Source organism: Polyergus mexicanus, unplaced genomic scaffold, assembly GCF_030449975.1.
Source record: "Polyergus mexicanus isolate NDT 795.1 unplaced genomic scaffold, iyPolMexi1.0 SCAF_16, whole genome shotgun sequence".
Lineage (NCBI taxonomy): Eukaryota > Metazoa > Arthropoda > Insecta > Hymenoptera > Formicidae > Polyergus > Polyergus mexicanus.
This window is the reverse complement of record NW_027223336.1, coordinates 2,685,382-2,702,557: the sequence shown is the minus strand read 5'-3', so window position 1 is coordinate 2,702,557 and position 17,176 is coordinate 2,685,382. Positions and strand designations below refer to the sequence as shown.

Below are 17,176 nucleotides of genomic sequence, written 5' to 3'. Positions count from 1 at the left end.
GATTACTTCAACTTTATAAATTTTTATAGTGTTCTAAGAAATCTTATTTTTTTATACCAACGTAATTGCAATCATGTAAAATGTCTTTAAATAATTTCTGCGACTAAAATCGAGCTCACGAGATTGCGCAAAATATTTACTTTAATTCCGTGTTTAATTCAATTTGACATTAATTGTAAATTTAAGAAAAAGATTCTTATTCGAGAAATCCCATATTTTATTATTTAATATTATATTTCCTCTTCATAATAACAAAATATTTCTGATAATACTACGCATATATGTATTATCTTCATACATGCGAGACAAAAGTCTCTGTTTTTCTCGATCGAGAGATCGTATCCGAAAACAAACTCTGCGAACGATACAAAGAATGCTACGTCCGTCGACGCCACATATTGTTCGGTAACAGCGCGACTAAAAAGGCTTCTCCATAACGGTGGTCGGCCTTTCGCATGCAAGACATGATCCCAATCCCCGCGATTTCTCATCGCCTATGTTTCGTACGGTTTCTAATATTGAGTCTCCTGCCGGTAACGCAACCGGAATGTTAAACGTTCCGGAACTCATTTTGGCGGCCACCACCGGCAATAAGTTTGTTCTCCACTCTCGCCCCGCTCGTTTTTCAGTTATACAGAAGTGGCTGGGACCGCGAGACGTAGCAATTTATGGCACTTACAACTTGCGAACTGTACTCGGGAAGCTTATTGTGTGATCTACAGCATTCTACTTATTGACGTTTGTACGCCACCTGCACATATGTTCATCTCTATTACAATCTGCGATATCGTTAATCAGAAGAATGCAATGATAACGCGATTATATAGATGCTATAACTAATGTGATTATACAATGACTTTATTTATTACTGAGAAAATGATAATACACTGCCCGTATAATAGCTTATTGTCATAATAAATACATAGCCTTTAGATAATTCAATTAGTGTTATTTAATAATGCTAAATAATAGAGAATATAGGCTATTGCACCTTGTGCTTGATGCATTATTTATAAACAGTTTAAAAATTTTAACCGTTTCGCGTAATTTATTTACGTAAAGCTTCGTAATTGAGATTAATCAATATACAGGGTGTTCGGCGTCAATCGCATCACCGGTCGTGTGCAGGTAAAGCAGATGAAATCGTAAAGAAAAGTCCTTTACCATTTTTTTCTATAACACTTAATAAAAGAGTTATTATTGAGTAAAGTCTAGCTAAAGGTCGGCACTGATTAACCAGACTTTACTCAATAATAAGTCTTTTATTAAGTGTTATAGAAAAAAATGGTAAAGGACTTTTCTCTTCTCGATTTCACCTGCTTTACCTGCACACGACCGGTGATGCGATTGACGCCGGACATCCTGTATATATACATAAAATATACATATGTTATACATACATAATGTATGTGTGTATTCCATATATTATTATTTCAATTAACTAATTATTTACGCATTGCTTATTGTTCAAAGCAGATAATTACTCCTTGTATAGAATAATGCAATCAATATCAATTTTTCTAAAATTAGAACCAAGTCATGATCAATTTACACATACACACAATTGGTAAAATATTTAATAATGATGGCTACTGTATCGCTATATAAATAATCTATTGATTCGTTTTTACGCACAAAGAGCTTCATGTATGTAAGCTGGAATATTTGAGTTTATTTACTAATCATTGATACTATATTTACGTCCCGCCAAATTGAGAATGGTCACGTCAGCCAATTTACGATCTCCATATTTAACGACCATTTTCCAGTTTTGTTGTGCCCTATTTCTCGCGTCAAGTCGCTTCTAAAAATTTTTCAACATAATATCATCACTTTGACATACGTTTTCCATAAATTGTAATTCTATTTGTAGCTCTATAGAATAATACCGTGCTACTAAATATTTTCAAACAATATTTACGAATTGTCTTCGCGAGTTATTGGAACGGATATTTTGAATATGTAACTGTGCGCAATCAAAATCTTTCGAATTCAGCTTTGATCGAAATACTCTTAAAGCTAATTAAATAATCGATTTCGATACGTATTAATGTTATTGTTAGCAAAGAACACTTCACATCATAAATGACACTTTCATTTCAGTAGTAAATATTACATTTTGCGCCAATCTCGGAGCAGAACTAACTTATATTCGTGGAGGGGTAATGCAATTTCCAGCGAATAAAGATTGCTCGTGGAATTAGCATGAAGTAGTGAATTGAATTAACTAACTGTGTGCGTCGCACCGGCACGCAGCAATGAAAGGTAATTAAACTCTTGACGAGTTTAGCGCGACTTGATTATGAAAAGTTTATTAGATAAAAGCGTGTCTGGGAAAGGACACGCGGTGAAAGTGCATTCAAAAATAATTTACAGAGTCATTAGATTTAATTCGCCGATATAAATAAATCTTTCCGCTCGTCTTTCAGAACGTGTGGTGGTGGAATCTCGCGTCAACAGCGTCGATGCAGACGTAAACCGTGCAAAGGCAGAGCCTGGACCACCAAATATAAAGTCTGCAATGCTGAGGTGAGTGTTTTCAAACATTAATATTTAATTTAAGCATTTATCGCCTTACATAGGTATATCTTCTTCCAAATAATTTTCATCGTCTTTTTTTTTTTTTTTTTTTTTAATAAATCTTATCAATATATGGCGAAATTTATTGAAGTAACGAATGTCTAATTGAAATACTGAAAATGTAAAGTAGATTAAAATAGAAATTGTAGATATAATCAATTTTAATACGCAGAAATTCGATGGAAACCGTTTTATTAAAACGGAATTTATGAAATTGAATTTCAAATTGATCAGAGCTGGTTCCATCAGTAAAAAAAAAAAAGAAAGCAAGATAATATCACAATTCGATGTTCAACATCATACGCATTCGCGCGATTACAATCACATCGAATATAGAAGAATATAAAAGACGATGCTAAGAACGAAGCTAACTGCGTCGTTATAATAAATAATTTTTAAAGGTAACTGATAATCTCTTATAAAACAAAGAAAACTCGAATATTTTTCAACGCGATAGACAATATCTATATATAAAAAACCGTGATATATATAAGAACAATGTTCCGTTTTAACCGCAATGTATTCAAAGCAAATGTTACAATGTAGTTCTCGATATAGTCGAACTACGATTGATTTTCCGTTATGCAAATATATAGAGACACATTCTGGATCTAGTCACTTTTTATCTACATATTCTTTTTAGATACATATTAGACGTAGAGTACAAAGCAATTAACATTATCTATAATTTAAAATAATCTCGTCTCTGTGGTAAAACAGTGATGTAATCGCACCGTGTATATGCATTAAAATATACATATATCTAAGCGCATTTAATTTACAGCTTTAATCGCGATACGTTTAACAGTGACGTTACTACTTTATGCTCATTGCACGAATGGAGCGCATAAAATATCATTGATGCGAATGGATCGCGTCGCATTGCGAATTAAATGATATTTATTGTCGCAAATTGTTCTTAAATATTTTAATACGCGTTCGCGAGCCATCGCCCCTTCCCCTTCATCTCTCCTCCCTTTCTACCCCCGCATCAATATTGTGCCAAGCGGGACATAAATTGGATATACATGATGAATTTGATATTAGTGCATAACAGCCGACAGCGTTTCTCTCGTGAATAAACACGTTATGGGCCGCGGTTACGACCAATACGCACGCTCTGTATTTATCCGAGGTAACCCCAACGGGACGTCAGGGATGCTGCAGCTGACCCGACCCACATTCGTATCTAGGACAAGTTTGAGGGTGTGAATGCAGCTATACGCATTGGACAGTTTTACTTCGACGCCTTCCGTGTCTTGCATCCGATCGATATCGACCGCTTTTCCAATTTTCCTCCCTTTAATAGAATGAATTAAAACGGTGATATTTATAGAACGGATATATGTAAATCACGGAAAAATCGCGGATAGTTAACCCGAATCAAGAGAGATTCAAGGAGGTATCATCGTTAATTTGCATGTTTATTTGCATGTCGGAACGTCTATTAAAAACATCGTATACTTGGCACACGTGTATGTATAGAAACCGGCGTTTCTATGCAAACATAATTATGATATTTAGCTAGAAGCATAAATTGTTTTATTTATCTTGGCCTAAATTAACAAAAGAGAAAAAAAAAGAAAAAGAAAAGTTGTATCATATAATACATTAATTTATTGAATCTCAGATGACGAATGTCTTTCGCGTTACTCGAAATTTCGAATAAATCACACGTCGATCGAGGCTGACGTCAAAATCAATAGATAGAGATGGTACAACCGGCTTCATTCCATGTATGATCGTGACGTAATGGCGCGGCGATGCTTCTCCCCGCGAATGTATTTGCATGAAACTACAATTCCATACATCCCACGTCACATATCAATCAATTGCCACAATACACGCGGTCGGATAATATGTATATGTATCAAAATAATTTTTTTCACTAGAGTGTTACTGCAGCAAGGGATAAAAATATGAATGAAAATATTTTCGAATAATTTGTTGCGCTAACAAAAAAAAAAAAAAAAAAAATGAATTCCATTTATTATTGAATTTTATCTCATTAGAGCTGCTCTATTTTATTATCATGAATATTATATACATATACAGACGTCATACTATTTTTCATAAGAAAACACTTTCCAAGTTCAAGTCGGGATACATCAGATATAAACGATGCCAACGCTCCCGCCACTTTTCGTACCGATTAACACGCTCGTTGCATTAACGCGACGATGCTCGACCCAAATTGACGTCGTTAACCGACTCGTTCGGCAACGGATCTCTCGAGGGATCGTATATCCCGAGTTGCCGTAAAATCGTAAAAGTGCGCAAAGCACCGTCGAGACCCAGATGGGGAGAGATGCCTTTGTCGCCGAGCGGCCGCACGACCGACGCGACGACATGACATTCCGCTCGCAGGGCGGATGTTCGCCTTCGCTTGCTCTGTACGAGGAAGGGCATTCGACTGTATTCATCTTGCATTTTTCTCTCTCTTTCTCTATGCAACAAAGATATCGGTGACGATTCACAAAACCGTGCTGTCGATTTTAGCGAGACACTTTGCCGACACCCTCATATATCCTCGCTTTTTCGCGTTAGGCGTACTCCGCATACGTAACATGTAATATCCTTTCGTTTAATCGGACCGAAATGTTTTATTGTCCTCTGCCGACGGCGGTGGATTGAACTTTGCTCGCTAATTTACATTCCCTGGTAACGCGCGTGCGAAGGTACTGTGTATATATTACAATTGCGGTTAAAACCGCAGTAGGCTATTATATTGTCAACCTGTATAATGAAAATATGTAAATTGCGGCTCCTATTACTCTTCTCTTTATTCTTTCTTATTCTATTAATACATCCAAAAAATATGGCTGCAGAATAAAAGAATCTCGGAAATATCTTTTTTTATATGATTTTCTTTATTATAAATAGAAAATCTTTGCAGAATAGAATTTTTTACCGTGTAAAATATTAGCGCGCATATGTTACAATTATAAAACATCCGTGCATAATAAATTTATGATTATGATTATATTATTTATATATATAAATCATAAATGCATCTCGTGATATGCTGCGAGAGATTTGTTGATAAATTTGCATTTCCGGGTTGACGCTGACCTATATGCGGCCGTGGAAATGATGGACAGCGGGAAGAAAAACTCAAGTCTCTCCCAGACATGTCAGATATTTCGTTCGCACGATAAACGCCAGTAGAACTAAATTTCAATATTAGCCCGCAAAATATTGCGCATTATGTCTGGCTTGCTGCTTAATTTTCCAAGATTATTCCTATGAAATGTAATAGCCATAATTTTCTTACGCTTTATATTAGGCTCTTTTTAGGATTTTCTGTCATATGCGGCCATAACAAAGCATTTGTAGATTCATATCCATTTGTTTTTTTTTTTTAATTTTCGTTTAAATATCTTTTTTCTTCGGTTATTAAGAACATCAAAACTGTAAGAATTTTCATCCGAATAAGATACGAACAGGGAAATTTTAAATCTTGTTTTTCATATCGTCATATTTTTTTGCGAGTAGATTTAATTTATATTGTATATGTTGCAAGAGCGAGAGTTTTTCTGATATGTTTTTCTAAGATTTGTTGCATTTATTCACGCGTCAAAATCACGTTGATTTTGTGCCATTCGCTGGACATCTCTCCACTCAAGCTGATGGACAATTTTCCGCGAACCATAAGTGCCGTTTCGCTTCTGTGCTTTTTATGATGTCACATCCAATCGAGGACCATGATTGGTCAATAGCGCACGATCGGTCCTCTGTACAAATGACCGTCCGTAATCCCGACAATTCTGATATTATCGGTACCTCGCAGCTATTGCTATCGAAAAAGATTTGATTTATTATTATCCAGCGTAGTAACAATTTTTCCCATTGTGAAAAACATAGAGAACTATGAAAGAACATTTATAGTTGAACAGTTTGATATCAAAAAATGTTCCATCAAATTACATGTTTGCATCATCAAATTTACACAATAAATTTTTGTGAAACTTGGTATTTATCGTTCGCAAAAGTTTTACGCGCGTTTGATAATATTATTTTTATATAAATTATTGTTAATTTTTTTTTTTTTTTAAATATATTTTTGACATTCATACACAAGACTCTTTTTATATATGAAATTATATCAATAGAATTTTGATGGGAAACATAAGCGAAATTCCATTATGGAGATATAATCAAAATAAATACAATTATCTTATCAATCTGTCGCGTATTTCATCTTTTCGTCGTGATTTGTGTTTGATAGCATCGCGAACAGTCATATCTGCATTGCTAGTGCGATTCTAAATGTATCAGGTAATTTATCGTCGGGATAGAGATGGTAAGAAATAGAACTTTTAAATCGATCGTTCGCAGGTCGTGATTGTGACCCAGTAGAAGGTCGGAAAATTGATAGGTTTCGTCACGGAACAAGTCCTTTCCAAGGAATTTTCGCAAAGTAATCGAAGGTTACCGCGGCCAAATATTAATTGTGCTCGATTCAGAGGTTTTCGCTTAACGGGCGGGTCCTTCGGGAAAGACTGAGGACAATAATTCAGCCACGGAACGTTGTAAATTTCAAGTTAAAGTCCAACCGGAAGGAATTTACGTCCGCGGAATATCTTTCCTTTACCTCAAATCTTACTCCATTTTTTGCCGCCTTTCTTTCATTTTCTCTCTCACGTGTGACAATAAAAAAAGCGCCATGTGTGCACGCGAACGCGCATACAAATGTGAATTTAAAGTATATAAAGTGGATTCAGTATTTCGTAAGAAGAGTACAGAGCACTCACAATTATTCCGTTCGGTATTCGACGTTTAGTTTCGCGCGTACATAAATGTTGTAAATTTTCCCTCATGCGATATAATTACCATTGAGTCGCAGTTTTTGGTATGGTTTAACTAATTTCGTACTGTAATGAAAGGAAAACTACATTGAACGCACGTTACACGTGTTTTCTTCGTATATTGTTGAACAAAAACTAAAACACGTTTCTTCTTGAAAGATGATATAATTTCTCGCGATACGATATAATAAGAACCTTTGTGCATGAAATATGATTTAAATATTTATAAAATGTGATTTTATTAATGTCAAAATTTTTACCTGATGATTTATATATATATTATAAAAAATTTTGATGGTAAAAATATTATATAAAAAGTGATAAAAAAGTGATACAAATATTATAAAAAAGAAGGAATTTCAAAAAAACATTTTTCAAATATTATTTTATTTTTCGACAAGATGAACAATCGAAATTGTCTCCATAGAATAAAAAAAGATCTTTAATTAAATTGAACTTGTTACATTTCGCAAAAAATTTTTGCTATAATATTAATGCTTTTTCCTTTTAATAATCAAAGTTGAATGAAAGAATTTAAGTATGGAAATAACCGTGCTTCTGAATGAAATACATTTCATACGCAAATGTGTGAGATAAATTTATGAATACTCTCTACAAAGTATAAAATTCTATATATTAACATACATATATTTAATTATACATATATATATATATATATATATATATATATATATATTTTTTATATTTTTATGTATATTTTTTTTATCGAATGCACATGTTAAATATTAATCAAATTTCGATGGGGCTCATACAATTGTCACAAGCGCGAGTACCGGATTGTTACTAGATGATGGTATGTATATATGGTATATCCGTCCGATTATAACTTGAATATTTTTCTGATGAGCATAAATCACATATATAAGCCAGATTCAAACCATAATTCCATTTAATTCTACTGTACGATTATGTGTATCATTGCCGTAAAATGAAGAGTTGTTTGCGCATTAATCGGGTCACATACGAGAAATATTGAATATTTTTACGACTGATCAGTAAAATCCAACAACATTTTTTTCTATATATTGAGGCTTAAGAAATGCTTCTAGGAAAGAAAATAATTGGATATAGTTAATTATAGTTTAATTAATTTCTCATATCTGCGATTTGTACGGTTGAGAAAAAGATTGGATAAAATATGCATTAGTATTTATCTAATTTTTTTCTTTTTCTATTATATAGAATACAGAATACTTTTTAATTATTTTAATAAAGCTCTGTAACTCCAAGTATTCTGCCGACTCAAATCGAAATTTTAAGCGCATCTTTTTCAAAACAGATGCAATTATTTTTGCTGCTGTGCCAATGTTTGAATTTATTATTATAATATATGTATAAAAGAGTTAAACAATTTCTATGGCATATTTTTAAAACAAGGACATTTTTACATATTTATTTATTAATTAGAAGCAAAAGTAAAATAATTAAATATATAGTTAATTCGAAAACAGACATTTTGCTTTAGAAATATTGCTTAATGATCGAAAAATGATCGATAAATGATCGAAAAAACTAAATATTGAATTATTTAAAATATTTAATTACGCGAAAAGCAAGTAAATTTTTAATAATGTGTATGTGAGCATATGTGTGAGTATTATTAAAAATTATTTTCTGAGAAAACGAGATATATTAAATTACTTCCGCCTCTAAAGCTTTCCTCTTTTTCGAAATGTGAAAGTTCTAATATTTTTATCAGGTTATAATAAACGTCGGAAATACTCGTGCGGGTTAATCAGACTTGCTTTGTTCATAGCATTTATGCAGATACATATGCACAGAAAACTGAAGCAACGTTATTCTCTAGTGAAATATTCTGAAAAGGGGCATAATCGTAAGTTGTATAATGGAAGCTTCTATTACATCGTTCAACATGCGCTGCATGGAAATTATATCTCAACGAACATACTATAAAATTAAATAGCATAGTAAAATCTCTATCTTTAAACATCACTCATATGTATGCATCTCACATTCATTCTGCCTTCTCTATTATCGATTACGAATTTTAAATATTTGATATGACAGCGCACATATATTTTTCAATATACACGAGAGAGGCGCTATCAAATCGGTATTGGTAATCCGTGGTAATGATGACAAATCACGGTTCGCGCGATAAAGAGAAAAGTGAATAAACCAGAAACCGGAACGTAATTTGCCCGTGACGTAGATGCGCAACCGTGTCTAAATCAGATTCGTAATGGTTAACGCGCATCCACGTGTGTGCATATTGGAATAATATAGCCGATAAAACCCGCGTAACGCCGGCCGCGTTAAGCGAAAACGATACCATTGTACAACTTTTATTAAAATTGTTGTAATCGTAACTTTATAGGGATATTAATGTCTCGTTTGGCGCGGCACCGCACCGGGACTCGTTATGCCAGTATGGAATTTTTCCGGAAACGAGATACCGGATTAACGCATAATGCGTTATAACATATATATTTGTAATGTATCCCAGGAACGCCGTACTCTCCTTTTATCTCCTTTCCCATTTACAGATTCAAATACGTAAATTTATCTTTTTTTAAATTTACAAGGTATATAGAAAAAACATAGAAATGTCAAAAATTCTTAATATAAATTATTAATATAATATTAGTTCAAATATAAATCTTGTTTGAATCAAGTTATTATTATTCTCCGATATAGCTGGCTTTATTGTCTAGATTAATGAGAAGAAAATTCGATATGTTCATAATTAGACAAGGAGTTTAAAAAAAAGACTTTGTTTTATATAAAATATTAAATAATCAATAAATAAAAAATATGTATACAGAAGAAATTTTAGTTGCGCATTATCTATATACAAGAAAATTTATTTAAGCCAAGGAAGCGGATGAGCGATCATGTTAAAACATTTTGATTGTTTGCGAAGGTATTTGCGTATGCAGTCGGCGCCGTCGTAACTTTTATTAGACGCCATGTAATTGCAGTTTTACAGGGCTATTAATATCGCGTTTAGCGCAAGCAGACCAATGATGAATCCTGTTACGGCATCGCGTAGATAAATAATGGAACTTCCTTGCGAAGACTCCGAATGCTCCGAACTCGTGCATAATGCATCACTTGCAATTCTACGATGCACAAGTAATTGCGGACGATAGGAGTTACGTGAATCATTATTCTCGAACTAGTGGCCATCGTAGAAACTATCGACGACAGATAGTAGCGAATGTTCTCAGCGACGATTAACCGATTTGTATCGCGATGAGATCGCGTATAAACTGTTACAACTTGTGACAAATTGAAGACGCGATGTTATAGTAGACGGCAAATATACAAGAGATAAAGAGATTTTGGAACAACTATTTTTAATGTCATGTTTATTACGAGTGTAACAAGTTTAATAAAATATGTTTATATTTTTTTTAAACTTAATAAACATATCATATCCCGTCCACTTCTTTTCTAATGTTCTAATTTTTCAATTACTGTACAATAATTTAACAAATATCTTTATAAACACACATGACGATATAAGAGTATCATGATATAAACTCAAATTTTTAAAAGACTAAATATTATTGAATTTGTGTAAATTATTTTAAACAAAATAGTCGATAGATTATACTCGTTAATTTATCGTACAAAGCCGTTCTCTAAATATCGAGGTCATCGTTAGTTACTATCCCGTTTGTTGGGTTTTATTTATCGAAACTCGAAAGTTGAGCGAGATACAGTCGACACTGGATTGAATTACATGTGACTGACATATCCCAATGGCACAACAATTCTGACACTCGCAGTTTGTGATGCATGCATCGCTGCGACAAGCATATGGCATAGCCAAATGGTTCCCTTTTAGGGTCACAACATGTAATTCACTATACGCGGTTGCGTGACCTGACAATTCGAGGAAAAATAACGATTACGCAGCGTGTGAGGGATAACATGTCCCGAGATAATTAACAAATTACAAATTGGCGCGTTCATTCTACCGAACATTCAGTTTCGCAAAAATCTTGATGGAATCGATGCACTACATCACTTTATGTTTATATTTCATTAAACTGCATGACATGTCGATACGAGATTTTTAAAACAAGAGGCCTTGGTTTTTAATTGCTTTTTTACAAAAAGAAAATGGTTTCGAAAATCTGTGTTAAAAATCAAACCGTTAAAAAAGATTACGATGCGTATCATTATATGATATCGAAAGCAATCGTTGCGCATATTTTTGCTAATATGTAATCATTTACGAACGCTTGAAATATCCTTTCCAATTAAACAAATTTCAAATGATGAATTAACTTATACGTATACATTTTGTAATTATAAGCAAATAAGAGAAGACGAAGGGGAGAAGAGAGAGGGAGGAAGCATTTGTCGATCGCGAGATTAGAAGCGATGCAAATTTCACGAATATCTTATATGATGTGCTTGAATCGACTCGAAACCGCCTCAAAGAAATTACTTGGAGAGGCACAATATAAAAGACACACGACGAAAAAACGAACCTCTGCCATCCTGAATAAATTTCTTTTCATCATTAATTTCGCTTTCTCGGCGCGTATATTCAGATACGCCGGCTGACCGCGAACGAAGAAAAAAAAAAAAAAAAAAAATGCGCAATGCAAACGACGAATCACGGTGTTCTGAAGGAAGTTCGTCAGCTCCGACCCGGCCGGTTACGCGAATTACAGCAGCTCGCACGTCAGTGGTCGGGAGAAATCACGGGGAACTGAAATGAGCGAAGAAAAGGGAACGCAACATCATTAGCATAACGAAACGGAGAGGCGTGTACCGAATACAGATTTCAAGTCTTCCGACTGTCATCCTCCACCTTTCCACCTTTCAATCCTCGGCTCACCCTCACCCTCTCTCTCTCTCTATTTCTCTCTTTCTTTGTCTCGCTACTCTCGGGTACCCTTGGGCGTTCTCTGTTAACACTCGTAATGGCATAGTGTGTATTTCACTGAGCTTGTATTCTACATTTTACCAAAATGACGAATACAGAGGAAATTCATTTGTGAGAGAGAGAGACGAACATTTCACCGTCGTATCGGTATATACCGCGACGCGATAATAACATGGCGAAAGATTCGCATCACCGTGCTCGGATCGATAAAATGGCCGTATTAGATGATTAAAATTAATTTAGGATGTTGGGATTTCAAAGGATGGAAGAAAACTAATGAAATCGTATTAGAATCTGTCAACTATTAGAAAATGAATAATTTCACAAATATAAATAGAAGAATATCTATAAAGTGATAGATATAAAAGAATAAAAATATTTTTGTGTTTGATGAAGACGAGGTTTTGTGACAGAGATATTTTTGGAGAACATATTACAGTGTGTCTGACTGTGATTGTGTTATTTATTTTAATCAAATGTCTTCGAAATGTACATTGGATATAGGCCACCTCTTAAATTATATATTAAATTATATTCAATAGCTTTAAACTATTGTAAATTGATAAACTCAATCGCTTTAAATATTTTAACACTCGCGATATTGTTAACGAGCTTTATTACGGTTTAAAGTATAGATCGATTACATCGACAGACACATCGATATAAGGAAATGAATAATTCTTTTTAGATAGAATTGTTTTATATTTTTTATTATATTTGTTCAATAATACATGGCTATTTTTCATTTTTGCAGAAATTTTCAATTAATATAATAGGTTTACTTTTGATCACAGAAGTTAAAAATATTTATTTATTTCTTCATGGAAAATTAAATTGAAAATGTGCTTATACATGAATCTATTGCCGAAAAATGATAATTTGATAGATAAATGGTTAAAGTCGAATGATTCAAGTTAAATCCACGTTTGAATTAAAATGCTGATTGGATTATAAAAGCTCTCACGATTCTGACCCGAATTTAAATCTGCTTTCCTCCGATCATCTCTCATTTGATTTAAGGCGAATATATAATTATAATCTAGAATTTTGAAAAATTCAAAATTTTTATTTTTTGTCGATATAATTTAAAACTTACGAAAAATCTCGGATTCTGTATATTAAAATGAAAAGAATTCATTACATTATGTAATAAATATGTTCTCTTTAAGGGTCAATCCAAGTTAAAAATATATGTGCCATTATGTTGTTGGCATTCTTAAATCAATAAATGGTAATAAGAGAAGAAGATCTGAAAATACACAATACATATTAAATTAGAAACTCGAAAAAAGAGTCAATCAGTCGAGAATGAATTGAATTTATAATCGATTTATACAAACGGTGGATATATGAATATTAAAAGCTTCTAATATATTCCGAATTATATTTTAAATTTCTCTTTCAATATGTACTGTAGCGAATTTGCAAGATAGATTTGGATTTATACAGTATAAGTTTATATTTTTGGAAATACTTTTCCTCTCTTTATACCATAAATCATATTTATGTATTTTTAGCGTCAATTTCGCGTTTTTGATAATGATTTATGTCACAATGAATTAAAGTTTATTTAAACAATTCTCACTGTTGCAAGACTCTATAAATAGAAATCTCGCAAAATCTCCGTTGTAGAACAGTTGAAGATTACATAATTAATTGCGTTTAATAATCTTTTATATATCATAGCGCGAAATAAATTGTGAAAATACCACGTAACGTATCACGTAACATCATAACTTAAACAAATTTTTATTCTAGAAATATATATATTATATATATATATATATATAATATTCAAATAATCTGTATATTTGCTTGATATCTCAATACTTGCGTAAATCTGTTGCAAAACCTAATAAGCATATAAACCATGCGATTTATTCAAAATAATTTCGTTTTTTATACTGTACATGCCGGAAACGTCTCATGTTTTCTTAATTGAAATAATTATGCGTGACATCCCTCTCTTTCAAATATTTTGCAAGTTTTTTTCGGCACGCAAAACAACATATACAACTGCTCCTATAATCCGTATTAATTCGTTTATTGCGCGCTATACACGTCACGCTTTAGTATCGGATATTAACACGCGAGTAATTTATTCGCCAATCGTTTCATAGTGATAATATTTGCCGGGTTTATTATGATGATGCGGCGCCAACTTGGAGCCTTGTCATTGATGATAATAAACTGCGATAAACATATTGATTCGCGTGGCGAATCATAATAAATGATGTGATAGTGTCAACATTCCATTTACATCGCGCCGATGATTTTATTAACCCAATTAGAACGCATTTTGTCGTTTCTATTGTTAATGAATGATCGGCGTTCGTGATAACGATGAAATACATTGTTATACTCAAATTATCAAATCTCATAGTGTCATAGTCAATTAAAGATTGCCATCAGCGAGAATATATAAACAACAAAAGCGCATCTGAATTATTGCTACACGTGTAATTATCAATAATTTGTTTTATGACAATAATTACAAAAAAAAAAGAAAACAATATATTCCTGTCATACTTAAAAAAAAAAAAGAGAGAGAGAGAGAGAGAGAATATTTTTACTCTTTCAATGGATTCGTGATAGCGCGAATTTATATGCATGTCTAAATTAGAGCAGTCGGGGAATATATTGTTGAAGTCCGAAACTATGAAGAAAAATCCGGGTCGCGTACCTATTCGTAATTGATAGATGAGAATGTGTTCGTTACATAAATGAAGCTGGCGCGCAAACGAACCGCTCAAACAGAGCCGATTGATCATCATGCTGTATCTAGCAATTTCTATTTTGCGAAAAATATCGCGTCGATGCGCGAAATACACGTGCGCACGATCAAAACCACCCAGCGTGTGCGCTACGATATCTATCGATGATAATAGCATTTACACGAGCAATAAAGAGGCAGAAACCTTGCATTCTGCGCAGGACGTGAATAATAAAAATGCTTGGACAAACGCGGATATTCGGGTCGCGGCGTCGTCGCCGAGCTCTGCTGCGATACGATGGAAAGAACGCTGCCAAATCCCGCCGCGTTCACCTTCTGTTCACGATACGATAGCAGAATGAAACGAAAATATGCAAAATACAGGAAGCTCCGAATTCAGGAATATTGGATGTACGCGAAAAATTTATGGTCGGTATGCTCGGGAAAGTGCCATTAAAATTTTATTTTCATCAGATAATATCCTCCCTTGTTTCCCTCCCTCCTTCTCTTTCTCTCTCAAGGTAAATTTGCAGGAGTTTCAAATACGCGACCACATATTATACAGCACGCGATAGTTTTTCATGTTTTATAAAGTATCTATGATCCTGAATTAAATTTGAACTCACAGAGTTGAGAGTTAATTAAGCCGTCAGAGAGTGGTAGCGTATGGTTTCAGAGATCGGGGCAACGCTAACTTTGTACGTAATTCGATGACCGCACAGCAAACGACACAGCGCTCCGCTTCGCGAACATTTTAAGAATGTTCTCAATAACATTGACGAGCATTGACACAAAGTGCAATTTAAACTCTATTTAAAATTATATTTAAGAGTGGCATATGTTCTAATTCTTAGTAGACTGACAAAGTGATGAAATATTAAAACAGATAATATTTTCGAATATAGAGAGTTGCATAAATTAGCTAGAGTTAATAGCAAATTTAATATGACATAAATCCTAACGAATATATTTATTAATCATTTTCGAAAAATAGTATTTTTTGTTTTATATTTTAAAATCAAGATAATAGATTCATATGATTAAATCGACAAAAATTAAAACTTCAATCTTTAATGCCTATTTAATTTTTATATTTTAAGATTAAATTTCAAACGCTTCATATACATCGATTATCAATATGATTATCAAGAATTGTGTATTATATTTATAATCGATATAACATAAAAGCATTGATAATGTGATAAGCTCTTTTTCATAATTATTGCGATATTCTCTCAAATCGTAACAATTAACGTTTACTTTTGGTAAAATTTGACCATTTGTAGGAATAAATAAATTAAATTAAATATACTCACGATTTGTAAATATTTCATACAGTAGTAGTCTGTCCTCCGCTACAAAATTGTTTTTTACTAAATTGTTTCGAGATCAGTAGATACGAAATAAAAGACATTTATTATTGGAATTTATATTTATAATTATCTATGTGTGTGTGTGGAAACATATTATTAAATTATATTAAATGAAGCTTGGGGTATATGTAGCAAAAAATATTTTTCAGAAATATAATTTCAAATAATTTTTACAATATAATACTTAACAATCTTGATGAATGAATTACTAATCAGGAAGTTTCAAGAAATGAAGAAAGTTTTTCAAAAAAAAAGGAGAAAAGCGCCAAAAAATATTTTTTATAATTGACAGAGCTTTATAAAAAATATGCATGTAAGGTTGAAGGTTTTTACATACGTGCGCTAATTCTGTCATTGAAAACACATATATACAACAATTGCGGAAACACGTTTCGCTATATCCACGTGCAGCACGTCACATTTCCTTTCGCTGAAGAACAGTGGATGCGTACAATACGTAATAGTATGCGTAACGGATACGCGCTGGAAGGTCATATGCTGTCAGCGGCTAATGACAATCTATGCATGAAACTGGGTCAGATTCGACATGGAATCAGCTAAAGTAATTAGCGCAGTCATGTAATGCATTGTAAATTCGAATTGTGAATTACGGGGCGTATATATATTAAACTACGTGGGTTCGTGTTTGGATTATATATAATAGTAACGTACACGATACAATGGACATAAAAATTCTCGTACATATTGAGTTTGCGTATACGGAAACATAAAAAATATATTTACTAGATATTTAATTAAAAATTCGCTGTTTACGTTAACTGTCTTATGAATAATTAAAATTTAAATCTCCGTT

The 17,176-nt window shown here is 33.0% G+C and overlaps 1 protein-coding gene across 3 annotated transcripts in view; it reads left to right on the top strand.

The window, feature by feature from the left end:
* Nolo (no long nerve cord) overlaps positions 1–17,176 on the top strand; it is a 177,484-nt gene that overhangs the window by 119,590 nt on the left and 40,718 nt on the right. For all 3 annotated transcript variants that reach the window (XM_070309012.1, XM_070309011.1, XM_070309013.1), the window contains exon 4: positions 2,430–2,529. In XM_070309012.1, coding sequence (XP_070165113.1) covers positions 2,430–2,529 — 100 coding nt within the window. The remainder of the gene's footprint in view (positions 1–2,429; positions 2,530–17,176) is intronic.